Source organism: Pezoporus occidentalis, unplaced genomic scaffold (genome assembly GCF_034315485.1).
Source record: "Pezoporus occidentalis ecotype Australia unplaced genomic scaffold, CSIRO_AGI_Poc_V1 ctg12, whole genome shotgun sequence".
Lineage (NCBI taxonomy): Eukaryota > Metazoa > Chordata > Aves > Psittaciformes > Psittacidae > Pezoporus > Pezoporus occidentalis.
The window spans coordinates 5,262,437-5,290,251 of NW_026912994.1; the positions used below are offsets into that span (position 1 = coordinate 5,262,437).

General features: G+C 39.6%; 1 protein-coding gene across 1 annotated transcript in view; it reads left to right on the plus strand.

Moving 5' to 3' along the window:
* The window catches only part of SNX4 (sorting nexin 4), a 38,446-nt gene extending 14,684 nt beyond the window's left edge, over nucleotides 1–23,762 (plus strand). Inside the window, 10 exon segments of the mRNA XM_062606871.1 lie at nucleotides 1,007–1,054; nucleotides 5,172–5,227; nucleotides 9,912–9,984; nucleotides 11,502–11,563; nucleotides 13,084–13,149; nucleotides 17,335–17,424; nucleotides 18,834–18,933; nucleotides 19,762–19,907; nucleotides 21,320–21,434; nucleotides 21,846–23,762. Coding sequence (XP_062462855.1) covers nucleotides 1,007–1,054; nucleotides 5,172–5,227; nucleotides 9,912–9,984; nucleotides 11,502–11,563; nucleotides 13,084–13,149; nucleotides 17,335–17,424; nucleotides 18,834–18,933; nucleotides 19,762–19,907; nucleotides 21,320–21,434; nucleotides 21,846–21,893 — 804 coding nt within the window. The 3' untranslated portion in view covers nucleotides 21,894–23,762.
* Nucleotides 23,763–27,815: the final 4,053 nt, after the last annotated feature.

Below are 27,815 nucleotides of genomic sequence, written 5' to 3' on the forward strand. Positions count from 1 at the left end.
TATAGCTTGTTCTTTGTCTACAAGGATAGACAGTGTAAACAAAGTTGAGGTAGGAAAGACTTGCCTATCTAAAAGGCTTCTTAACAGCCCACTGCAGTTGTAGTCAGTTTTCTTATGTACCTTATGACTTTTTTCCAGTCTAGTTCTAAGGCTCCTAAGACGGAATTTCCACCTCTTTGGAGTGGCATATTGGGAACTTAATGTCTGTTGGCTGAGAAAGCTTCCATAGGACTAAAGCTGAAATAGTTAGCATTCTATACTGCTGGCTGCAGAGAGAGTATTGGCTTCCAGTTCTCTTTTTGGATATCCATGGTTTCTTCAGCTTTGAGGTTTGAACTGTGATCTGTTCATACGTGTTGTGGTCCAAACCCAGTACAATATGTTATCACAAAAGTTGTGATCCAATTATCAGCTAAAGCATTGCATTTTGTAGTTTTCCAAGTTTAGGAGGAGTTGGATATTTCTCTTTTTTTCTGTGCTTTGATGAGAGATTACCAAACAGCAGACTGAGCAGGTACGTTTACCACAGCACAGTATAGTATATAGATGAGCCAGTGTATGGGAACTGAAAGCAATGGACAACCAGCCACTACACTTGAGCAAGGTGACTGAATGTGCACTGTAAACAGTTGTCACCTCTGCATTCTTTTTATACTCTCTGCTTCAAGCTGCAAAGGTCATTGAAGCTGCTTATAACCTAACAGGCAGTAGATGATAGCTACCTTTTTTCTAAAGAGCTGAGCTACTTCTTTTGTCAAAGCTGGGTGGTTCCTGCCCCTGGTTGGTAGAATGAGGTAACTGAGTAGTGAAGAGCAGAGAGTTTCTTGGGGGAGGTTAGTATGTAAGCATAGAAGACTACTGACATGTTATTCTTAACCCATATTCTTTAAAAGACATGGGGAAGGTAGCTGAAACAGTTTGCTGGAGAAGATCTTCTGATATAGGGACTTTCAAAAGCTGTGGCACTTTTAAATCTCACTAAACATTCTTCTCGTGTATTTTTTAGGAAGGTGGATGGAAAGAAATGGTGAATGAGACTGGATTTCAGTTAAAGGTAATTAATTGTCTCATGACTGCTATGGTACAAGAATACTCCAGCAAACCTGTTTTAGGTTATTTATGAAAGGCTGTTTGCTGTTACAATGAATTAAAGGCATTGTTTTATGTAACTACAAAAAACAGTGGTGTTGTTAGCATGTTCTTAGCGTTCTCTTGAAGGCTTGTTAATATGTGCCTGTGATGCTCAACCTTTTAATTCTGCTAGTAATGTAGAATTATGATCCTCAAAAGCTTTAAAACTAATGAACTTGAGCCCATAGCAGTCTTTTTGTATGATATCAGATCAGTTTAGCATGGGTGTCAGATTTAACCTGGTCAAAGTTCCAAGGTGTCTAAAAAAAAATAAAAAAATAGGGTAAGCAAAGGGGTCTGAATTTTAGGACTTCTCTACAAGGATAAGTTGCTGAAAAGGACTAGGAGAGATGGATTTGGTGCCCCTTAACTGTTTAACAGAATGTGTCTTGAAGTAGTACTATCCCCATTGACATCAGTGAGTTCATGGCTAGGTAAAGTGGTGGGTGGAAAGCTTGCAGGAATAAATGATCAAAGGTTGTGTGTCTGTGCAGGATAAGAACCTGTGAGAAGTTGATAGATTGCATGGCTGTGTCTGGAAAAGTTACTGTATGAGGACAAATACTGAGCTTTTGTTTCATTGTAATGTGATCAACTCTCATGAAATCATAACTGAACACTAGGTGGATTATGAAGAATTATTCTGAATAGTGAGAGCTAAAGAAAATCACTGGTGCTCTTATCTTCAGTGTCCCAAGGGGCTTTGATACTGGCACTTAATGTTAATAACTTAAGTTGACAGTAATTCTCTTCAGTCATGGCAAGGCTTGCATATTGGTAATATTGATAATGGAAAAAATTTCAAGCTCTCAAGTTGTGTTTTCCTCGTCAATACATCTTTATTTCAGCTTATGCTCATAGGAGTTCAGAAAGTTTTTACTGGCAGCACGTTCAGGAGTGCACACTCTGGTGTGTATATGAAAGAGAACTCATAGCAGAATGCTGAGAATATTTCCATACATGAAAGTGTGTTGCAGATTGAGAGATGAGCAAGTGCTGTTTTCTTTCTAGATTTGATTGCGTGTATAGTTTCCACTTTGCAGTTCCTGTTTCCTTAGAAAAGGAAGATACCTTTTTGCAAAAACCTGGGAAAAAGTATCTTTCCTTAACATCTGAAGTATAAACCCCTCAAGATTAGATGTTATTTAGTACTGCACTGAAGGACAAACCTCTCTTTACTACATGTCGTAGCCTAGAATCAGATTGCTGGTTTAGATGCTGCTGCTGTCTCTGTTGCTGGTGCATTAAAGCAGGATGTGTCTTTTGTCCCAAAGGGTTTGAACAAGGCTACTAAACTTTAAATTAGGCATTAATGCAATGTGACATGTTATAGTTGAATATTGATGTCAGAGACTTTGTTTACACTGCCAACTGTGTCAGTAAATCATGCCTTTCCTCCCTCCCACCTCCAGCAATTAATTTTATTCTTTAAGGGATTTGTCACTTGGGATTTCAACCCTTCCTTTAGGAAGGAGAAAGTTCCCCTCTCTTTAGTTTTCTTAAATGATTGTGGGATCATAGTAGGAATTAGCTGTCTGAAAACTCCTTGACAGTACCTCATTTGATGGGGAGTTCATCTCTCAAATGCTCATGTGCTTTAGTCTTAAATTAAGTTCAAGATTGGACAGACTTTTTTCTAAAAGCATAACTCTGTGCAGGTCAAATCTCAAAAGTGGTGTGTGGGAGTTACCGTGCTAGTAACAGGAAGAAGGAAATAACCGTACTTATGGGGTTGAGCGTTGGCAGGACCTTGGTTTCTGCCTGACAGTGCTTGTATACTTATTGAGCTCTTATTCAGAACACTACATGTGTCTGTAACTACATGTGTCTGTGTCCCTATATGCAGGGTTGCCTTTTGCCCTTGCTTTTAACACTTTCCAAAACTACAGTGAATAGAAGGGTTCCCAGTTTACTGGGGGAAAATCAGGTCCTGGTCTCCTCTCTGCCATTGTTGCCCTGGCAGCCTGCATTTTATGTCACCACCATAAGGTTCTTGAGAAGTTCAGGGCTTGTCCTGAGTGAGCTGAAGGGCAGGAGAGCAGGGACTGAAGAAGGCCTGAGGGCTGTGACTGGGATAAGGGAAAGGCAAAAGCTTGCCTTGTAACTGTACTGTTGAAAGTGACCAAGTGTAAACTTGTTGAATGTGTGTGCTGTTCCAACAAACTGAAATGGCTTTGGTGCCTGCTATTTGAACATAAATATGGTATTTTGAGAGTTAATTAGAGAGAAGGACTGGTTTAACATCAGTGTACTTAGGTGGTGGTTGTACTGGGAGAGAATGTGTGAGAGTACACGGAGATGTGTGTGAACGATCTGAAATCTGGCTTGTGTAATAGCTCGTTGGGATACAGCAGTGGGGATCCAAGCCCATACAATCCCGTGGAGCATTCTGAATAAACATAAAGGCTAGGACTTGGAGTTACTGCAGTGTTTTATGTTCCTTGTGCTATCTTGGGCATGCTTCGCCATGATGCCTTTATCTTCCTTTTGCAAGATATTCTTGGAGGAGAACTGCACATAGTGGTGACAGTGAACCTGTTTCTTCTCATATCAGTCAGTCTTAGTCTTGCAGGTTTCGTTCACTTACATTTCAGTTTATACATTGTTTTGTATTGGTGGTTTCATAATTGAAAGGAGGACAGCTACAGTTAGCAAGATTTCCGTCAGTACCTCTCATCCTAGTCGCAAGAAAGAAGCTGCTTTTCCATCAGCTTGGATGCTCTCCTGAATGTCCTCCAGGTATGGAGGTGGTTCCAGATGAAAGCAACTTGCAGTAATATTCAGATATGGGTGTCTTCTGCTCAGCCCCAATGCAGTAGGAGGTGAAACAGTCTCAAACCATGCCTGTCTCATCTGTAGAACTTACTGTAAGGAAGCTCTAAAATACGTATCATAAGCCCTAAAGAAAGGACTTTCTTCTTTGGGAAAACACCATGTTCACTTCACTGTCAAATTCAGAATAGCTCTTCAAGCTCCGAGTTGGCTCTAACATTGCACAAAATATTCCTGTGTCATATACCAGTCCTAACACATACTGCTGAAGTAAGTTACTGCTAGCAGTTGTGGCACAGTCTGTTAGCTAAAAGAGTACACTGTTGGAAATCTATATACCTCACAAGGTGTGTTTCTTTGTTTTTGTTTCACTGAAAAGAGAGATGTTTTGATCAAAAGCCATTTCCTGGAGTTGGAGATTTTCATGCAGTACAGATCAACCCTGAGTGAGCTGTCTATGAAATGCCACATGGAAATGAAAAGTGGTGATGTGGGACCTCTGCAAATGAGGCTGGGGTATCTCACCTGTGTTGGTGTCTTATTAAGAGTAAATAACCACTTCACAACTTAAAGTTCAGTGAAACCGACCTGCTTAGAGAGGTTCCATGCTGCTGTTGCAGTCATTAGTAAACTAACATCTCAAAAAGTAAGGTAGCCAATTACCTTTTTAATTAGGTATTTCTGTAGAGATTTATACATGTTGTCTTACAGAAGAGAACATTGCATTAAAATAGCTCTATTCTGATATACAAATTACGTATTTTTTGTAAAGCAACTCATAAAACAAGAGAACACCATATATAAGATTTTGATTTCACTAGGGAACTGTTCCTAGTAATAAAGAGCGTATAGAGGTCACTCTACCACCGGTTTTATTTGGTTTGAAAAATATAAAATAGTTTGTCCATATGGTCTTATGTTACCTAATTGCTTCATCTAAAAAGAATGTAGGGTTGTGTATCTTAACTCCGTGATTTGTGTAACGTTTTAAGAAGGGACTCTTTTTGTGGGATTTGGATTTTACCAGCTTAATTTTAGTGGATACCAGTTACATCCTAGTTTACAAAAATAGCTTATTTTTTCTGACTTTTTGATAAAGGATCTGACATGCAGGGTAGTTAGTGTTAACTTGTTCCATGTTTGAAGATTTAAATATGTGAAGAAAGCAGGATTTTTTTTCTATTGGTGCTGCCAGAAGGCTGAGATTTTTTTTGTCACTGGAATTTAATTGCATTAAATTAACAAAGCTTTTTTTCCCCTTTTTTCAGGCAGATTCCAGATTAAAAGCTCTTAATGCAACATTCAGAGTGAAAAACCCAGACAAGTAAGATTCCACATCCTTCTTCCCTCACTTTCCCTTTTCCAGTTACAACTGTAACTTCAGATGACAGAATACTCTACCTCCTTAGTATATATTCAGAAAAGAAACTTATCTTTCAGCACTTCAAATCTTAACAGAAGCCCAGTAAGGAGGTAGTGTGAAAAGGTTTGATAAATCCTGTTTCTAAGAGCAGGAAATACTCAGAAAAATGCCATCGCTTTATGCAAAATGAGTCTTTCATTTTAGTTAGATTAAAAGAAAGGGATAAAAATCCCCAACAACCCAGGCCCAGAAAAAGAACCTCTTAAGATCTTTCCAAGCATGAACAGAACACAGATAGATAGTAGGTCTTTCCAAAAATCTGCTAGTGTACAATTCTGGATGCATGCACCCTGGTGTTACAGTTCATAGTTTTCTTCAAGCTGCCAATTTTCACAGATGCTTTTGGAAGTCCTGAGGTCAGTTCAGCTCTGTTGCAGTTTAGGAAGCTCTGGGACAGGCACTAGAGCAATCTGCTGGATGAAAATACTGGTCAGAAATGTCAGGATATGTAGTGGGAGGTTGATCACACCCTAGGTGATGTGGGAAGGGTAAAGCAAAAGTTTCTATTTCTGCAGTAGTTAGAAAGTACGCAGCAGTAGGGTCAAGAGATGTTGCTCTTTGCAGCATTTTTGCATCTGTAAGCAGTGGAGACCTATACAAACTGCTTTGCTGGGTCCATCTGCGATCCAACAGTGGCAATAGATGCATGTGCCTGACTGCTTTCTGTTGTCTGTTCACTTTGTACTTCCCTAGCATCTATGGGTATTGTATGAAGGATGTGAGAGGGTACATGCCTTTCTGAACCTCTCTATAGACTTACCTGTGACTTAGTCCAGTCCTTCCATTTTATTGTGCTTGTTTGTACAGCCTTCTGTGGCAGCAAGGAAGCTTTTAGCTAGCATTTAATATAAAAGGCAACATTTACATATGAGATCAAATGACAGTGATTCATTATCTGCAGGTAAAATTGGACCCTTGTTTGAATGCTTCATCCTCAGTTATTTCCATCTGTGGCTAGTGGGAGCTAGCTTTTCCTGTTTTCATGGCAGGGAAACTTTGCCACTAGGCTGAATGTAGGCATGAGGGGACAAGACTGGTTAAGGCTGAGATGAGGAATATACTGTTACATTTTGAGGTAACTTAATGTTTCAGGAAAGGAAAGCTATTGTAAGAAGTGACTTGGTAAAAAGCCGGAAAAGAGTTAATACAAGGAAAACATGAGAAAGGGCTTGTAACAGAAACAGTCCCAGAGTGTCTGTCTCTCAGCAGAGACCTCTTACAGCACTGAAGACATATGGCACACGCTTTCTATTGTATTGTGCCAGCTGCATACCTTCCAAATTGAACTTTTGGATACAAGTTGTTTAATAAATAACTGAGAGCATAACTTCTGTGGGGGTTTTGTTTTGTTTTGTTTTAATTCAGGGAGAGCTTTTTAGTATACAGTGTGCAGCTCTAACAGGAGGAAGGAATAGTGCCTTGCTCTGCTTAGTACACTGATGCTTGAGCTGCCTGGAATCTGTCACCTTGCCCTCCTGTGTTATCTTTGGTGCTTGTGTGACTAGGTGCTAAAATGGGTTTATCAAGCTCACCTTGTTGAAACGAGATCTGACTGCTGTGTGGAGCGTAGGCTTTCAGGATCCTGGACCATGAAGGGTTCAGGTGAAGAATAGCTGCAACTCCCAGTCTGGATTGCCTCACTGTGGAGTGAGGCAATCCACAGGCTCCACAGTGCTGTGGAGCCACATCGTTCAGCCTAGGGCAGCATGAAGAGTTTAAGCAGCTGAAACAATGCTGCTCTATGAGGTCAAATGTAGACTGGAAACTAAACCTCTTCCTGTGGGGAGCAATTAATATCTTCAATTGTGACATTTTATTGGTGATAAAAATATGGTATTCTGGTATTCAGAGATAAATTTGTATTTACTGCAGAACTCTATGATTTGGCTTCATGGCACCCATCGTCTTGTTCTCTTTACGTGCTTTAATCAAAACAATAGGTTTCTTCTTGGTGAAAGATTTCTTTAAAGGGCACTAAATCCTTTCCTAAGGGAGATTTTTTTTTTTTTTTTTAAGTAGCTCTTCTTTTTTTCTCTCTGGTTACTCAGACGAGTGCCTTGTTCTGTAGTGAACAGTTCTGTTCTTATAATGTCTTCCTTCACAAAACAGGAAAATGGCATTGCCCTCCCTGATGTAAGGAGGAGTACTAGTACTGCTGAGCAAAATGCATAAAGTAACTTTCATTCAAATGCTGTCTGCTGTAAATGAAATTATCTTCTTTGCCATTACCAAGAAAGATATTTTTGAGAAGAAACCTGGTGTGTTCCTACAGAAATGTGACCTGATCTGTTTTTCATTTGTGTCTGAAGCTCTACTTAATAGCTCAGTTGAATGTCTTGACTGTTGGTAATGTTGCAGAACCAGTAAAACCAATGGAGGAGTGCTAGTTAAAAAAGCCTCAGTTACTGAGTGTCAAAACTGTGTCTTTTTTCACACTTCTACTGTTATGCACTGGAAGGTAAATGTCCCTTTGTGTGCTGCACCAAACTCAGTTTGGAAATGACTTTATAATGTTTTGGGGTTTTTTTGTTTGTTTTTATTTTGTTTGTTTGTTTTTTTTCTTGGGGGGGGTGGTTTGGTTGGTTTTATTTTTGTTGTTGGTTTTTTTTTTTTTTTTTACAAAAAAACCCACAGGAGGTAGGACTTCAGCACCTACTTGAGAATTAAACCTTTGATCTGCCACACTACCAGTCTCTTAAAAACAGTTTTTCCTGAAAAATTATGTTTGTAAAATTTTCAGCCTTCACAGGAGATTGGGCAAAAGTAACATTGTTTTGATTTATGCTTTTCTGAGACAGTAAAAAGAAGGCAGCTTGATTCTGCAGTGGTAATTTTTTAATTATTATTATTTTATCTTTTAATGGAGGGGGAACTGGCACGGGAGAAGCTGTATTGTTGCCAGAGTCTAGGATACTAAAAGTCCTCTTAGGTTCCTGAGTCCTGTCTTCAGGGAGTAGAGCATTCCTTAAAGCTTTCTTGCCACAAAACAGGATAAATAAAACTTTTCATTATAAATTCCTGGAGTGGAAAAGGGAGTCTTCCGGAGCTGAAGGCATGCTTTTTAATCTTTTGTTTTCAGTTCAATTATTTCAAGTATCTTCACTGTACGTGTCTGCAGCTGTCTGACACACAGCCCTGGTGCATATTTTATAAAGTGTAAACTGAAGAGATTGCTCTCTAAACCCCACTGTGCAGATCAATGACTACATTTATTTTTCCCATACAGTTTCTCTGCTGGCTTTTAAATCTTTTTACGTACTTTAACCCTGTGTGTGTCATGATCTTATAACGATGCTTCTTTGAGAGCAAAAACACTAGAAATGGCAATAAAGCTTTTGCTTCCTGAATTTAAGGATGAGAATATTGTAGACTTTCTTAAGGGGAAGGAGAGGTGTTAAATGAAAAACCCCTGAATTTCATACTTTGTCACCCAAAACAAGTGACCTGACTTAACTTCAGTAAGACTTCTTGGGTACAAGCTATTCTGAAATACAAAGCCTGACTGTATGCCTGCAGTGGAAAGAGGGATGTAGCTTTTGGGGCTTAAATATCAACCTGGAAAGCTAATCTTCATCTCTCATTCCTTGATTCTGGTTGTTTTCTTGTGTGTTTGTTTATTTTCAGATCATTGTTTAGTAATTTAGGTAAAGCTTTTCTTGGCTTCCCATTTGGGTGAAACGCATTTTTGGATACCAAAGTAGGTCATGAGTTAGACTTGTGTGTAGTAGGGAGGGTTTCCATATACAGAAGTGGCTGTTGCTGTGGATTAATTGGTTACTAGTCACAAGAAGAGCTGTGGCAACTAATTCATGTTTGTCATTAGCATAAGCTAAATGTATCAACTTAAACTACCACCAGGGCCTAACTGAGGTGGTTCTTTCCTTCATTAGTGGCAGACCAGCACAGCAGTGTGTATATGATCACGTGCAGTGGGTTATCTGACTGGTACCCTTAAGACTGTAGTGATTTGATGGCTTTTAGCTGTGTGTGACTCCTGTGCAGGTACAAGTCTTAATAGGGTTTCATCTATAACTGCTTAGAGTTACTGAATGGATTAGCCTTAGAGGAACTGTGGTAATTGTGAATGTTTCCTTGGGCTTTTGAAAAGCTATACTTATAACTGGCTAGATGGCAGCTTGAAAGTAAAGTGTCTTTGTCAGGTCAGGAGTGTGAACAAGTTATTATTAAGAAGTATGCTTCAGCAGATTTTTGGCTTCGTACTTATTTGAAACTCTCCTATTAACTAATGCTTGCTTTTATAAATCCTGTTTAAATAGAAGAAAAAGCCCCACCCCAATAATATAGATGTAGTAATTTCAGTTTATTTCATAAAATTTTATCTCTTGAATTGCTCTGAACCTTCACTGATTGCATATAAAGAAAATAGCAGTCATGCCAGTGTTGGATGGTTCACTTTAGGGAAATTAAACTCTGCAGTCACGTCTTTTAGGAGTCTTCAGCTAATTTCACTTCAACATAATCCAGGCTCTGTCTTGCTGGCTGTAGTGTTGTGGCTCTATCTTGCATTCTGTGAAAGCTTGCTTTCATGATGGCTAATGATGTACTATCTGTTTCCTGCTCCCAGGAGATTTACTGAGCTAAAACACTATAGCGATGAACTGCAGTCTGTCATATCACACCTTCTGCGAGTCAGAGCTGTAAGTATTTCCCATGTGTGTCGTGACAAATAGTATAATTTATTTATAAGGCAGTATTTCTTGTTTAGTCGGGAGAACAGGAGTATGTGTTCTAGAATAAGGGCAGTTTTGCCTGAGGGAGTCCGGCTCTGGAGTGTGGAGCAGGAGGTGGCAAAGGGGTGGTGGCTTTGTACAGATTTGAGGGAAAGGAGTTCCAAATACAATGGTTGAGTTTGACAGTCACTGGAGGAGTAAACACATCCATGTTGCTAATCTGCCCTTCCTGTGATGGCCATGTATCAGATGGATAGATGGTTTTAAAGGAAATTGAGGTGTCTGCTTCTCTCTATTCAGAAGACAAGTTGCTTTTGCTGGATGTCTGGGCTGGGAAGGGCCCCAAAACATGGTTTTCTGGTCAGACATATAATACTTTGTTTTCCAGAGCTTGTAGTATGAATCCTGTATGCTTCACAGAACACTTTCTTTCTTTTTTTTTGGCTTGTTCTTCAATCTGTAATGAATAACATTCTTTCTAATGATGAGAACTATTCTGTCATGCATCAAGGTACTCTGTGGGTTGAGAATGGAAGTTTTTTTTTTTTTTGTTTGGCTTTTTCTCCTCAAGTCACAGAAAGGAAATAGGAAATTGCAATTCCAACAATGAGCATGATACTGCTTTTTAGTATCTTCAACAGAGATTTAACTTTTAATGGAAACTGTGTGGCAGAAAGGATAGTAATGGATTGCCCTGTTGAGCTGAGGTCCTTGAGAGGATTAATTGCTGGTGTTCTACACTGTCAGTAGAACTGTCGCCTTTTTTTCATCAGGGCTACATGTGTGAGATCTGATGGGCAATTTGCTTATGTTTTCTTTTTACTGGTATGACAGAGCAATTCAGTAACTCTTACAGGACTTCAGTCTCATTCATTGGTACATCACAATTACAAGGGCATTATGTAGACTACAATTCACGCTTCAGGGTGTACATGTGGTCTTTCCTTCTGAGGTTGTTGCCAGCACTTTCCCAACGACGTATCTAGCTAGAGCAGTAAGTTCTGGAATGGATAGCTCATTTCTTTTCCTTCGTTTCACTGAGCTGGGTGGAAAAATCAAGTCACTTAGAATTTTACGGAAGATTTACCTATGATCTTGATGTCAGGATTGACTTTTGTCTTGCCATCTTTATGTTAAATAAGCAATTGTGTATATAAATCTGGGGGCTTTTTGTTAAAGGATGCCTTACATCTGGTTATCAAAAACTGAAGGTAATTTATTTGTGGTCTCCATAGGCATATCCTGTAAATAAGTGATTCCAAAGCAATACATGAAGCACTGGTTTTCCAGTATGGCCTTTATTGTGACTTCAGTCTTCAAAGACTTAGTGCTGTTGATTTTTCCTTCAGTAGTGGATTAGATTAGATTTAGGCTTAATCTTGTTTACCTGTGTAAAACATTAAGGCTGTAGCTTGAAGCTTATATATAGGTTTTCACAAAGTAACTGCACTTGATGACCAAAACCTAACTCTAAAATGTTTCAGAGGGTAGCAGACCGGCTGTATGGTGTCTATAAAGTCCATGGCAACTATGGAAGAGTATTCAGGTAAGAGTTCATCCAGATTTTAAATACATACATAGAGAGATAGAAGGGAATGTGTTTGTTATGTTACTGTGCTTTTGAAAAGTACATCCAAAACATTTCAGTGTCTACCTTGGAAAACTTCATACTGCAGTCCTAATGAGATTTCTGTGTTGGATATAGGGCTCCCTGAATTGCCTGAGCTTAGTCTCTAGTGGGAGACTTCAGCTTTTTGTTTTGTATTCCAGACCTTTGGGGCTTTTGCTGTTGTGTTGGCATTCTGTTTCTTCAAAAGTAACTTAGTACCTATTTTCATGCAGTTGTCTCTGAAAAGCTTCTAGGTCCTTTTAGCAGTTAAAAATCAACAACTGTATCTATGGAGTTTTAGTACTTTTTTAAAGCAAATTTGCCAGTCTTTTTTTTTATTTATATGAGTGTATTGCACGCTCAAGTTTTCCATCTCACTGGAGAATTAAAGAATCTAAACTTCTGGTTAAGGGAAACCTCCTGCTTCTACACACTGTTCAAGTGCTAAATTTAATTCTCTGGGTTAATGGATTGCAGATGTCTTTCTCATTGGGGTTTTTAAAATGAAATTAGGTGTAGTTCTGTAATAACACAAAGAGAAACAAACATTCCACTCAGCTGATGTTGACATTTATGAAAAACTGAAGGGCAGAATAGATGCATTAGACATAAATTGCGTGAAATACAAGGGGACCCCCTCCTTTTTTTGTTGCAAAGAGTTGTGGGTGTAATTCTTGTAACTAAGAAATCTCACAAGGCTTCACAAAGCTGAAAACACAATTAAAATTGCAGTGTACATACTTAGATGTCTGGAGCCAGTCTCTTGCTATCTTTATTGTAGCTCTGTTTCCTTCTGTATCTAAATGATCTTCCTAATGTGAATAGGTAGTTGCAGTAATGAAGTGGTTTGTAAGTTGTTATTTTTTTTAATTAATAGAACTAAACAGGAGTCTGCTGGGAAAATAGAAAACAGCATAACAGCAAATGGTTTCAGGAGCAGTAAAATGCTTGCAAATGTCAAATCCCACCTTCTCTTTTCTGGAATGAGAGGCTTCCATCTGATGTGTAACAAGTCTGGGAGGCTTAGTTTCTTCCCAGTGAACATGTTAGACCAAATTCTGGTTTAGAAAGTTCTGTCCCCCCCCTTTTTAAGTGCCAGGTAGTGGTGTTTGAGGGGGCGTGGTGTGGGTGTGTGTTTGTGGGTTTTTTTGTTTGATTGGTTTTAACTGAGTTTTAGGTATTTAACTGAGACATTCTACTCAAAAATAATCTCAAACCTAAGTATGCTTGTAAGGATGAGTTTAGGTGTCAGGGACAGTTGTTTAACAGAGTGTCGTAAATAAACTTGCTGCATAGTCCTTGCTCCTCCTTAGAGGAAAAAGGTAGTTTGGCCAGGTTTAGCTTTGAGGCAGTTTCCATTCAGGTGTCATCTGGAAAGAAACTATTTACAGGATGCAGCTTATTAACTTCCCTTACCCTTCACGTGTGATGTTGTTTCTTGTTTGTTTTTCCTGCAGTGAGTGGAGCGCAATAGAAAAGGAGATGGGGGATGGGTTGCAGAGTGCTGGCCACCACATGGATGTGTAAGTACTGACTGAATATCTGATAGTTTGATGTAAGCCAGATGTGGAACTCTCCCTCTTTCCTCTCTTTTCCCTCAACCCCAAAGTACATACAAGTAGAGTACAGAGAAAGTTGGGGGTGCATTGTTTTTAGGTATACAGTGTTTCTGTGATTTGGATGCAGGCACAATTTTAGCATCCACGTACTGTATTAAGTAGCTCAAAAGGTCTCAGGAAAACCAGAGGGTTTTCTTTTTTTATTATTATTTTGAAATTGTAGAAGTGTTTGGAATCCTTCCAGTTATTCTTTTAAGCTACTATGCCAGAAACGGGTGGAATACAACTTTAATGTACTGCAGCCCTGATGAGATCCATTTGGTTTTGCTAGCAGCATTTTGTACCATGCAGTAGATGGTACACAGATTTGGACTTAATTACAGAGAGTTAAGAAATTTAATTAATCAGCATCAAAACTCCAGTAGATTCTTGAAACAAATACTGACTGGAAGTAATAAAGTAGAGAATCCTCCCTCTTTACATCTTTAGAGTCATTTGGCAGAGTATGCAAAGCACAGCCTTCAAAATAAGAGTCTAGCACTTCAGAGTGCTCGCAGAAGTGGTATTCTAGGCTACTGCTCTCTGCTTTTCAGGTAGTCATATATAGTAAGTGCAACAGTATAATTTCTCATCACTCTGATTCCTCTTCTGTAATTGCTCAGTACAGTTAAGTAACAACTCCAGCAAGAGATGGAAGCTGCTTGACACTTCATACAGTATTTTTTACTGATAAAGTAGAATTTGTGGGGAACTCAAGTTAACAGTTTTAGTTTGCAGTGCAGTTTTATGTATGTGCTACTGCCTGGTTGTTATTGGTGTTATGCCTTGTTAGGTGAAAGGATTTGAAGTGCTGTCCCAGACTGCCCTCATGTTCTTCAGAAAAATTTGTTTTTATCAGATCTTTAAGAATTTGAAATCTTCTGAATAATTTATTCACACTTCTGTATTTTGGCTAACATCATGGTTTGCAAACCATAGTGTTTTTTTAGGTGGAGGTCTCTAGTGAGAAGAAATGGAGAATGCATTCTGCTTTCAGAGGCAAATAATGGAAGTAGAGAGGGAATACAATGTTAAGCACCTTCTGCAATATGCAGAAATTGAAGAGATAATGAAAACGTAGTATAATATAGAGGAGTTAAGGAGGCACAAAACAGGTTTTCAGTGGTTTGGATACACCACACTAAGATGCGTAATCTTAGTGTGTGTTGGTTAGAAATGCGTAACCAACTAAAAGAAGTGGGTCACACTTCTCAGTCAGGAGGCTGAACCCTCTCCTCACATCCGAGATGTTTACTATTTCTGACTGTAACACAGTTAGGGTTAAAGATCCAAGGTAATGGCAACGAGTTTCTGGGTAACTTTAATCACCGCATGAAGTCTGAGGTAGCTTTCATTGTATGTCATCTCTTCTGCTCTTGCACTGTCATACGACAATAATCTCTTGGTAACAAGCAAGAAGTAGCAGCTGTGAGATTGAGGAACTCAATTCAGTGACCCATGTGGTCTCCTACCAGGGAAGTTCATATCTATGATCCCTTGAAAGTATAACTTACCAGTCCAGTTACCATTCCCATAACATTAGACAGGATTTTACTGTGACAGAAAGCTACTTCAAGAAGTTTGCCTAATACAGATGTTGAACTTCAAGACTAATTTAATTATCCTCTATCTAGCCCATATGTTGTAGTCTTCACTAGATGTTTGTTTAAACTTTCAAGTTGTTATTGTTTAGTATGATCTAAAACTGCTTAATATTTGGAGAAGACATCCCAAAGCTTATCTGGGTGTGTGCTATATATAACAGGATGAAGTTTGCTGAAGTGATAGAAAACAACAGAGTATGCTGAGAAAGCTTGAACGAATGGCTGTAATTCTGGCATTTAAAAGATGAAAGAAAAAAATGCTGGATCTTTGGCTTCTGTCCTTTAGTCTATTAATGAGAGATTCTTTGTATCAACTAGACTGTCATTGCAGGCTGAAGCAGTCTGAACTCAATCCAGGGTTTAGCTGATGATTCCCATGAAGAGTGGGAACATGTTAGGTACCTTTACAACTTACTGCAGTGTCTCTTCATAAGATTTTCTCTGGTTTGCCTACCTACTTAGGACAAACCAGTATTTCAGCTTCAGCTTAGGCAGTCAGAAATATAGCTTGTCTTATTACTTTTGGGTTGTTCTTTTGGTTTTGGTGGGTGGTTTTTTTTTTTGGTTGGTTGGTTGTTTTTTTTTTTGGTTGGTTGGTTAGTTTGGTTTTGGTTGGTTTTCTTGTTTTGTTTCTCAACTCAAACTTCCATGTCACTATGAAAACCATGTCCAGGTAAGGTGGGTTTTGCTTTGCTGGGGTTTTTTGTTTGATTTTTTTTTTTTTTCAGAGGAGCTCTGCCACAGATGGGCACTGCCACAAATGGGCTCTGTCACAGATGAACTCTAGCACTGCTTTAAACTTAGAACTTACTTGTGAATGAACTGTGGTCCATCTGATACCCTGAAAAATCTAACCACTGTACTTAAACTATTGCACTTCAGAACTTAAAAATAGAGAGGGTAAGCCACTTATGACCTGTGTAGCTGTAGGATTTTTTCAGAACAAGTATATTTTTCAGCAGTTGGGCGTCTTCCTTACTTTGATTCATAATGTGAATTCTTGTTCTGCCTGTTCTTTTTCCCTTCTACTTAAACTGATCTGCTGTTGCTGGTCACTTCATGTTATGCTTATTTATCACTAATAGCCGTGGTAGGGCTTTTGCTGGGCATGCAGTCTCTTTGACTTTGCAGAGTATCAAACCAACTCATCTTCCTTGCAAACTTACAAAATTAACGAACAGGTGGGCATGTCTACAGCTCTTTCTCAGCTATTCTGTGCATAGCTCTTTGAAGAACCTTACTGCCCATGATCTATTGAGCATGCCTGAGGATGACAACTTCCAGCAGGAGGGTCTTCCCTCAGATACCTCCCTTAGATTCCCAGGGGTTTAAGTAACCTTTTTGTTCCTTTTGGAGCTTGCAGGATTTTGTGTTCTCTCCCAGGTCACATTACCAGTTACTGTTCAGCTTGAAACTGCCACTTTTTCCATAGAGCCAGTTACTGGAGAGGCATAGGAAGAAAGGGAAAAACCTCAAAAGATTTTGCAAAAACTTTAAAGCCAAGAGGTGCTGTAATTCACGTTTGGGTCCTGTTGTGCTGGTCACTAGACAAGTATGGGCACATGCTTGCTTCAGGGAGCCTGCAGCTGTGTAGGGGATTGCAACATACTTGAGAATCCAGACTGAGTTAGCAGTATAAATGAAGGCATTTGTGATGAGAGTTCATTCATTCTGTTTATCTCCAGTGACACATGTTCTGTACTGTGGGCTAAAGTAGCATCCTGTTTCTGTCACAGTGCCAAGTGAGATGTGCAGTTATCTCTTAGCTGTAGGCCTGTACCTGCAGTTATGTCCAGGCAGAGTCATCTTGGTGAGTGCGAACTAGTTAAGTACTGTCCAATAAGCAAAAGAAAGTGCTTTTTGCCATTTTTAGGAGACATCAACCTAAACGACAAAACTCTTACTGAATACAAGACCTGTGAAGTTGGCCCGAGCCCTTGTACTTTAGGTTTCTCCCTAAAAGAAAGGTTTAAATTTCTTGTTGCTTGGAATTGATATGCCTGACTTACACAGCAGACAAAGCAACAGACTTTCAAGGAGCTGAAGGACAAAAAGTTGCAGTGTTCAGAGCACCACTGTGAGTTCTGTGATACTTGGGCTGAATAATGAACAATGAAAGCAGCCTCTTCGCTTTTCAGAAAGCACAATGTTCAAGTTCCTACACCTTAATGCTTTAAGCCTTGCAGGATTTCTTCTGCACCATGTCTTTCTTGCCTTGGTGCTACCTATTGACAGTCCACTGAAGGAATAAATTGTTTTTCTCTCCTTTAACAAAAACCGCCTCATCTTCAGCAGGAAACTGACGATTGATTTTGTACTTGTCAAAAGATTCATTGTTGTAACAACCAAAGAAACGGTCCTGCAGGAATGTTTGCATTAGCTGATTCAGAGCTTACTTTGTGACTAGTGTTTCTGTCAGACAGGTGTCTTCTGTTGTTACTGTATGTGTAGTCCTTAAAGGTTAAATTAAGGAACTTTATATTTAAACATGCCTGTTTTTCATCAGATATGCAGCTTCTATTGATGACATACTGGAAGAAGAGGAACATTATGCGGATCAGCTGAAAGAATACCTCTTCTATGCAGAAGCACTACGGTATGTACATCAGTGTATAGCTCAAATGGAAGCTGTAGTCCTTTTCTCTAACATTGTGTTGGTATGAATTTAGTTTGATACAATGTTCTCTAAGAAGTGTAAAATTCAGTGTTGTGGAATCTCCATGTTCTCGCCTTTTAGTTTACTTACTCATATTTGATTGCCATCCAGATGGCAATATAAATTAGAACTGAGCTGATAACTAGTGAAATAACAGAAAGGTTACAATCAGTATACTGTGGAAGGTAATGCTGTTTATTCCTCTCTTGAGGCTCTAGAACAGATTGTCTGAAGAAGTGGTAAAGGCTTCATCCATGGTAGTGTTCAAGGCCACATTGGACAGAGCCTAGGGCAACATGATTTAGTGTGAGCCATTCCTGCCTGTGGCAGGGAGGTTGGAACTAGATGATCTTAAGGTTCTTTCTAACCCTAACCATTCTATGATTCCCTTGGCTTCTCATATAATAGTGCCACAATACACTAAAAGCGTCAGTTTTCAAACAAGCTAGGTTAAACAAAGCTGCTACAGCCATTGCAAACTCCAGCAAGTTTCAGAGTGTCCTATATAACTTTAATCTGCTGTACAGTATTGTGTATCTAAATAGTGATTTATCTGCTTAATTTTTTAAGTTAGCCTTTAGAGAGCAGTTGTCCTTTACAAGTGTGGAGACAAAAGCAAATTGCTTTATGCTGTAAGCCTAGTTATTGTTCAGCGCCAGCCCATGGAGAACAGCTCTTGGAAAGGTCCAGTGATGCTGTAGAGAATTGGGTTGGTGAGTGTGATGGCTGCTGTGTGGGAACTGAGTGCACTAGCAGCCTCTCCTGGGAGCCGAATGTGCATCCGGCTGTGGAGTACGGATGTAGTGTTGTCAGCCCACACAGGACTGGGACTTACTGCAGGTGGCCAGAGAAAACTCTCCTCTTTTCCAGATGAAAGGCACTATATGAATCTTGGAGCACAGTTTCTTGTTTTGTTGTTTAAACTGTGAAGAATTTATGAACGAATGATACGTTGCTCCTATGACAGGTACCATCTCCAGGTACCTTTTGTCATAGTTGTGATTTTTCTGTAATGTATTTTGAATAAAACTATTTTGCAGTGGTGTCCTCAAGTAGGTGGTAGGGCTTGCATTGCTGAATGTGTCTTGGAATGAGTCTGAAAAGAGGAACAGAATGCTGCTGTACTAAGGACTTTCTTTATACTTTGATCCAACCTTGCTTAACTACAGCATTTGCAGAGTTATGCATTCTGTGATAAGGATGCTGAATTTGAGCTAGATAAATAACAGGATGTGCTGCCTGCCAAGAAAAAGAAAAAAAAAAGCATGATGGCATTTGTGAAGTTTAAATTGAGGGAAACGTAGCAAAACAAAGTATTATTGACAGAGCTTTCATTTCTTACTTTTTAGGGCAGTTTGCAGGAAACACGAACTGATGCAATATGACTTGGAAATGGCTGCACAGGACCTAACATCAAAGAAGCAGCAGTGTGAGGAGCTGGCAACAGGAGTGAGTCTTTTTCCACTTTCTTCTCCAAAATGCCTCGTTTTTTAAATTTATTTTTTCTTTGTGCCAAGTTACTTAGAATGACATTTAAATGGCACTAAGATGCTGTCTGCTGCTTAGAAGAAGTGGTATCATGTGAACTGTAAGCATCTGAGGTTTTAAAGTAACTTGGTTCTTGGTGACATAAGCTGTTTGTACCAAGCTTCTTTTATTGGATTCTGAGCAAGTAAAGGGTTACAGGAAGTATGACCTGAGCAGAATAACACAAACAACTCTATCTTAAAGATCAAAAAGTTGGGAATTATGAAAGGATTCCTCTGCCTTTTGAAAGGTGGATGTTACTCATATATGGTGTTAGTCCCTTTTATATGGAAGATAATGTTATTTAAAACATCATCTGAAAGTGGTAATTTAAAAAAAGTTTAGAATTCTTAATATTGCTGTTGAATCTATTGATGTTCTATACAGAACTACTTTATGGCTTTTCTTCCTCATACAGAACGCAAGACTTAGTTTCCTTCCTACTTCTGTAGGATAACTGCTCTGAAAGGCTGCCTGTATCAGTGGAATGACTCATTTATGGTCCCATCCACGGATCAGCCTTGAAGAGTTTGAACATCAAATTACTGCCTTCCCACTTTGCTCAAGCTAACGTGAGCTAATGTGAGCCACCATACCTCTCATAAGTTACCTATTAATGAAAATTTCATTCATGAATTGGAAGTAAAAGCAAAAAAGCTGAATAAAAAGCACAAATGCTATTAAAAATCACATAATGTCTTGTGGCTGTGCTCAGGAATCCCAAACCTAGAGTGTCTCTGCTTTTTGTAGACTGTGAGAACATTCTCCCTGAAAGGGATGACCAGCAAGCTCTTTGGGCAGGAAACCCCTGAGCAGAGGGAAGCCAAGTTAAAGGTTCTAGAAGAGCAGATACAGGAAGGAGAAGAACAACTGAAGTCTAAAAATTTGGAGGGCAGGTAAACAGGCTTTCCTTTTTCAAAGAAAACACAAGGCTTGTCTTAGCAAAAGTCCTTGACTGGATGCATTTGAAGGTGTTTGTATTTTATAAGTGTTTTTAATATATTCTTGGTGTTTATGAGCTGTCTATAAAAGCTCCTGTCAGCTGCAAGTTGTGAAATAAAGTACAGTACGTGTAGTTAGCTTCTGGTCTGAGTGTATGGCTTATGTAAAACCTGATGACTTTCCCAGTTACTGAGCCTACTCTAATGACTGACTTGCATGCTTTTATGTTCAGCTAGTAATTTGTTTAGCAGGTGGGCTTGTAGGTCTGCAGCTAAATAGCCTAAGACTCAAAAGCTGATTTGCTGCAAATACAGTATTTAATTTGGTTTATGTATATGGGTCCTGAGCTCATATTCTGCAACTTCTTATATGGAGGACGACAAACTCCTGTTTCAAAGAGACTGGAAGTTCTCGCAAGTTGTTTGAGTAGCTGCTTCTTGGTACTCTAATGAAATAATTCTTCAGGAATGCAAACATAGAATCATAGAATGGTTAGGGTTGGAAAGGACCTTACATGTAAAACAGGAGCTAACATTCCTAAAGCAATGTGATTGTGTCAGCACACGTTCATTGTATAACACAAGGGGTAAACATGGGATCTCCTAATATGTTAGGGTTAGAGCTGGAAAGATAAGAGTAGTTCATAAATAGTTCAAAACAACAAGACTTTCAGTAAATGCAATTTCTTAATCATTTTGACAGAAGTACTGGAGATGTGCTTTTGTAGCTCTGGAAGCAATTTTCAAGTGAATACTTGTACGTATAGTCCAGCAAAAATGAAAGCTATGAATTACAGAAATCTACTTCCATTTTAGTTAAGGAGATCTAAAGACATATTCCCCAAACCAACAAAATTCCTGAAGTGAATTAAGTCAAATTTTCATTGTGTTTGTTGTACTTAAATGTCTCACATCCTGATGACAAGCAGGTTTTCACATTGGAAAGACTTAAGATTTTGACTTGACTATTGAAAAAGAAACATGCAATGTTGTATATGCTGAATGTTAGCATAGATAATTGGTTACCCCAACAGAATCTGAGGGAAAAAGTGTATTCTGGATTATGCTGGTTCTGTGTCAGTGATTCTTACTGGGGAAAAAAACCTCAACAAACCAACCAACCAGTCCGAACTCACCCTGTGAAACTGATTATCTGTTTTCAAAAACTTAAGATGAAGAATTGGGTTGTAGAGCCAATTATAAAATGAGGTGTGTCCTTATGCATAGTAACTACAGGACCTGGTTTACTGACTGGAAGATGGATTGTCATATATGGCTTGTCTGCTGAGGGTCCAGAGGAAGGGAGACGAGCAGAGGGTGGAACATGTAAAACACTTGCTAACAGAAATAATTGCTTTTAATTCCAGAGACTTTGTGAAAAGTGCCTGGGCTGACATTGAACGGTTTAAAGAGCAAAAGAATCACGATTTGAAGGAGGCGCTTATAAGCTATGCTGTTATGCAGATTAGCATGTGCAAAAAGGTACGTTTAGTTTGTGAAAGGCCAGGCTGGTGTATTTATCATATCAGCAGGGCATCAGATGAAAGCTTTCAATAACTAGGAACATTGCAGTCACAGAAGGTTGGAAGTCACTAGCGTAAAACCTCCCATGTATTCCATCCTACTGTAATTCAATGACATGTTGATGTTGGTATATGTGTATATACGCACATATATAGATATAGATATATATGTATACACACACAAAGAGACATACATATGTATCTGATAGGCAGTGTGGTGCAGTTCCAGTGTAGTCTCTGTCTTATTCTTGCATGAAGTTTTTTTGCAACTTTTTTGTAGTCTTCTGTAGACGGAAGTCTGTTGATGAGGTTTGCAAACAAAGTGTATTTCCACCTCTAGATTTTTAATTTTTTCTTAATTTTTTTTAAGGGGATTCAAGTTTGGACAAATGCAAAGGAATGCTTCAGCAAGATGTAATTATCTGGAAATGAATTCCTCCTCCAAGTGCCAGAGAACAGAAGCACAAATGTATAACACCAATGTTAAGTTGCTATGTGACTTACAAATCATGAAATAAATGAGTTGAGTGAATAGTTTTTCTTTCTGCTGATTGTAATTGTTACTCAAGGACAAAAAGGACATGTCATTAAATGTTTAGCCCTGATTGCCACTTCTGTGGCATATTTTATGTGCAGTAGCAAATAATTCAGGGGTTAGAGAGTTATTGAAAACTACAGCTCTGTACTGAGGCAGAGGTATAGGGAAAGTTATCCCAGAAAGTATGAACTGAACTGTTCTGAGACTTGTGAAACACCATGCTCTCTAATGTGTAGATCACTTCCAGATGACCTTTTTTTAGCCCTTGCTGTTTAGAATTTTTAATGCTCAAGGGTGCTTTGGTTTTATAATGGACACACAGTTGTGTTCTTGAGGTCTACACCATAAAGAGGACAAAAAGTGAAATCCTATAATGCCTAGGGTGCATATTTAAATGCCTTTGCATGTCCATAGAGAAATGTGCTTTTCCAGAGTTCAGGTTAAGCAGTCTCAAACTCCTGAGATGTTTGAAACTCTCTACAGTAGAGGTGTTGTACAATGGTTTGATACAATATTCTGCATTTTTTCATTCCCACTTAAGTTTTGATATGGGCATTGATTTCTTATCAAACTTCTTCCTGCAAGTAAAGGAGACTGGTATTCCAGCTGAGCAGCAAAACCAAAGTCAAAGCTGGTAAGGAGCGGATGCAACTTCTGTTTGGTTGTTTGGAACCTGTTTACACTAGATGTGAATCTGGCCTGTGGTACCTCTTCTTGTAACTGAAGTGGTTCGGTTCTTAAAGGAATAGTTATAATGAAGATGCTGAAATAAAAATCCTGGTGCAACTTCTGTAGTACTCAAGAGCAGTGATGTGCAGAATCCACAGTGAGATAAGGTGTCTGGCGCGTATAATGATGTTTCAGTGTGTATGTGTGTATATATATATATATACACCAGTATAACATGCTTAGCAGTTATAGGTACTTCTGTTAAATGTTTCCAGTTATGAAAAATGCCTACCATTGTCTGATATTGGTCTTTTTCTGTGTACTTAAAGTTTCTGAGGTCTTGTGGAATTTGTCTGACTTGATTGCTAGTACTGAAGGAAGCTTTGTAAAATTCTGTTGAAAAGTCTCTGTACTTATTCTGGATTATAACACTTTTTTTTTTTTTTTTTTTGGGATACTCCAGGAAGTCCTTAAATGTTCTTTTAATAAGTTATCTAAATGTAGTTATGTAGTTACTGGTATGTCCCACGTTACTCAGCAGCATTTCTTTTCTATAAAATCATTGTAAAGAATTCATAGGCCTGCTGTGTGTACACTACAGCTTAAAACTCTGAAGTGAAATGCTGGTCACCCTGGTAACCTGTGTTGGCTTTTTCAAAGCATGTGACAAGTGACACTTCTGGCTGAGAGATGATGTTGGGCAGAAAGAAGTCTTGCCGTTTAATAACACTTACAAGGAAAAGCATTGTTTCGTTCAAAGGTTGCATATCCAGTTCTCATACAGGCTGAAGGACTTTTACATTCCAAACCAAGAAGTTGCACACTTGATGTATTCAGTAAACCTTCGAAAGGACTGGTGCCTTAATACAATACCATGAGGCGCTCAGAGTAGGTATTTTTCATGCACTTTGATTTTTGGTAGAACTTTCTGGTGCCTCTTTCCACATTTCACTTGCTGTATAGCTTATTCAATGTATTAGTATGCCTTTTTTTCCTTGCTAGTTGTACTAAATCTAAAAAGGGAACAAAACGGTTCTTGTAAGTTTTGTGCCAAATAAGCTAAATAAAATTGCTCTTTGATATTTTTGTTATGATGGTTTTTCTGACAACATGCTGTCTTCCCAATCTGACAATTGCTCTCCAGTTTCTCAAATTAAGTTCCTGTCCATCTTGGCTTTCAGCTGGCTGATTTGCCTTTTAGGTGAAGAACATAGTGCTAAGGCCAAAATTAGATGCTTTTTACAAGCTGGCTTTGATCCTTGCTTTGTTTTTTTTTCCCCAGACACAACCAGCTTTCTGGATTTCTTGTGTCCTCATCTAGGTAGGAGAAGATGCATTTGAACAGGGTTTGCATTGTTTGACAGAAATTGGGTGAAAGGTTATTTAAGGATAATGTCCAATAACTTCTTTTATTTCTGCTGTTTCCAGAAAAGCACTGTGTGTGGTCTGTGTACTTGTGAATCTCGGCAAACAGTTACGGTTTCTCCCCCTCTTTTAGCTTTTTAACTTCTTAAAGGGAAATAATATAATTAATGGCTATTTCCATGTGGTTAATAGAGTCCACATGACACATGCACACTTGTGGAGTGTGCATTTTCCCAGTTACAGTGTGTATTTAACTTCTGTAACTCAATACGTTTTGCCTCAACAAGCTTCCTTCAGTTCTTCAGTAAACATTGGTGGAAGGCCTTGAGAATAATAGCAGGTAGGTAAACATTTTAACTTTAATCTGTGTGATTATATGAAAGAGTTCACCTACATGAATGATGTGATTTGCGGACGGAGCTGTTGCTTCTGTCCCAGGAAGCTTTGTTGGGTGTTTTATCACTGCTCATGGTATCCCTGACCTTCACATTACTCACAGGACCTTGACATGTATATTTTAGTTGCTACTGTTTGCTCCTGAAATGTAGCTAGAGTAAGGGAGCCAGCTGAAATGGAATGATAAAGTATTTTTATGAACTCCTTTTTTAAATGTTATTTCAGTATCTGGCATCTCAGCCAAAGCAGAGATAACCCAGCAGCGGTGTGCAGAGAATGCCTTGGCAAGCACAGAGCAAATCTTGGAGCTGGAGTGCTGCCTGAGGAGCTTGCCTCATGCAGGTGAGCCAGAGGGACATGGCAGCTGCTGCCAAAAGTACGGCAGAGCAGTGGAGCAAGGCTGAACTCCTGGGACACCTTGTTGTACTGTAAGCACTGTATCCTGGGATGAGACCCTCTATTTTTGTGCATGATTCTCCCTACCACTGAAATTCTCTTGTGCATTTATTTGAAGAAATGAGAAAAGCTTTCTAATATCCCCTAAAGGGTTACAGAGAAGGAATTTGTCTTAATTCCCCACACTTCTCACGAAATGGCATGGCAGGGCTCTAATTCATGTTTCCTTATGTCCCCCTGCTCTGCATATCTCTGGTGCCGATGTCTTTTATTTGCTCCTAGAGCTCTGTGGGGGAGCGCAGTCTGGGTAATGAAAACCCTCATACAGAGCTGCAGCAGAAATAACGCAAAGAAATGAAATGAGAACTAGTGAAATGGGAGCCCAGGCTTTGGTGCCAAATCCAAGTACAGAAAACTTGCATATCACCAATGAAAGCGGTTGCCTGTGTAAGCAGTCACTTTGCTGCTGCCACAAAGTCAAGGTCTGCTCTAAGCCTTGTGGTTTGAGCACTCCTGCCTGGCGGGTTCCCTTCTGCTGCCACAGCAGAGCTTGGATTTCTAGGGGCAGCGGCATCTCACCAAGGATGCGACCTCTTGATCCAGCTCCTTGGCACTGGGAAGAGTAACTTGTGTGAGCTGCTTCCCTCTAGTGGGTGGCCACCGAGAAGGACAGGGACAGTGGGCACAGAAACGTCTCTCTTTAAATGGCAGAGGCTTCATTGTCATGCAAGCTGAATCAGAGAAGCTTTTCCTACGTCCTCTGCAGTACAGTTGCAGTGAGCATCTCCTTCTGCCTTGGGCAGTCTGGAGAGCCACAAGTTCCTGCATGGAAAAAAAAGGTTTGTGACTGTCTGGCTGCCGTTTTCTGAAGCTTCTTGGTACAATATAGTGTTACCAAAAGGATTTTGCAGTTGTGACTTCTGTAGGGTCAAATGCAGAGGAGAAACATCTGTCTTTCTGCCTTTTAGTTGCTTTTGAATGGCTTACATTGACTGGCCTTCCCAGTGCTGAATTTTTAATTTACTTCTTTTTTTAGTATGTTTTTGCTTTAACTGGGTACAGAAGGTATCTAAAACACAAATCAAAGCTGAATTGGAAAGGATCTTGGGTGGATTTGGAGGAAAACAACTCCAGACAATAGAAGTGCAGAGTATTTGAAGGTAAGGGGAGAGGGCATCGTGCTGGGTGAGGCAGGGGGTGGGTTAATCTGTGTGTGAGGGCAGATAGGGTTTTGAGGAGAGATGCACAAGAGGTAAGGAGGAGACAAGAAAAAGTGAAGAGACAGAAGGGAGAGCCGAGGTGGGATGGGTGGAAGCGCTGGAGAGGAGAACAGATGGCAAGCTGCTGTACCTGTGGGCTGGGCTGGGCAGGAGGGGAAAGCAGCACTGTACAGCCCTTGTTTTGGAGGGGTAAAATAAAGTAAGGGAGATGGAATTCAAGGGTAAGGAAATGTCAAGAGCTGTCAAAGGCACACCTATGTAATACTAATGACAGTATAACGATACTATCTACATCTGAGTGAAGTTTGTGGTGCTGACCATGGTTTTAAAGCCGAGTTCAACACTGGTTGGTAATGGTGTAACATTTCTCTTGAGCTCAGAAGGAGAGATTTAATTTTGTTTAATAGTTTGCATCTATTTTTAGTATGATTGCTTTGAATTTTCTGAAGAGACAGGAGAAGCTTCCCTGTTTGAAAAGCCAGCATAAACTTTGTGAACACCCTGATCCTACAAACACCAGCATGATCAATTATGTGATCTGGGTGCCTGCGGGCTCATGCAGCTCTAAAATAGGCTAAAACACATACCACAAACATCGTAGGGACTTTGATGAATAAATAGATAACTTCATCTGCAGAAAGCATTTTTGTTATCTGTACTTATCATGGCATATGATAACACCGATTACATTCTCTTCAGAAAGTCGCTGTAAGTGACCACAGAAGGTAAAAAGTGGCTCTGTGGTGAGCCTCCCCAGGATACTGAAGTGGAAAATGATGTAGTCAAAGGGAAAACACAACCCCGACCGCCCTCTTGTGGGTCTCCAGCGTGAGCTGGAATAAAACTCCATCTGGAGGGAGGGAAATGCCACCTACTCCCCTCCTGCTGCTCTGAGGTAAGAGGGCCGTCACAACAGCCATAGCATAATGGATGCCTAAATACAAAGGGATGGTTATACTGGCAGAGATTTCCTTGCAGGATTTAGTAATGAATTCATGTCTTGCTGTAAATTGCTATTGATAATACCGTGTGTTACGCTGTGATTTGTAGCCTGTGTGTAGGTTCCTTAGATGCCTTTCACAGTGGGTAAACTCTGCCATGAGATGGGCTTAAAGCACAGGCTCCTGAGATAGCAGTATTTATATATATATATATATATATATATATATATATATATATATAAAAAAAAAAATAAATAAATACGTATATTTAGTAACTGCTTGGAAGTGGTGCCCATAGTCAGAAAGAATGACCTGAGATTTCAGTCCCATATAAGAGATGGCAAAGTCACTCTTGCCCATTGCTGCTTTGAATTCGGTTTTTCTGAAGCATATGCTCTCTGACTGCAGCTTTTAACTCCTCTGGAAGCAGAGGGGCCAAATCTCATGATGCCTGTTCCAGGGGCTGAGAGCACAGACTGGAAATAAAGTCTCGTTTGCTTTATCTTCTAAGGGAAGTGTTGGTAGGCTCCTGCCAGCTTGCCTCTAATGGCCCTGTGGGCACTGGATGCTCAGAACACAGCAGGGAACCACTGAGGGCTCCTCGTGCTGCAGGAAGAGCCCTCCTGGCAATGCGGCAGAGCTAAGCATCCCTCTCATCCTGCGTTTGCCAGACTGGAAGCGGGCATTGCAACAGTCACAGAAGCATTCCCACTCCTATGTGATGTTCCCTGCTCTCCTCTATGGAGCATGTCAGCCCCTGAGGCCATCACTACTCATTTCAGGCCATGTCTGATGCTCCCACTTTCAGAGCAGCT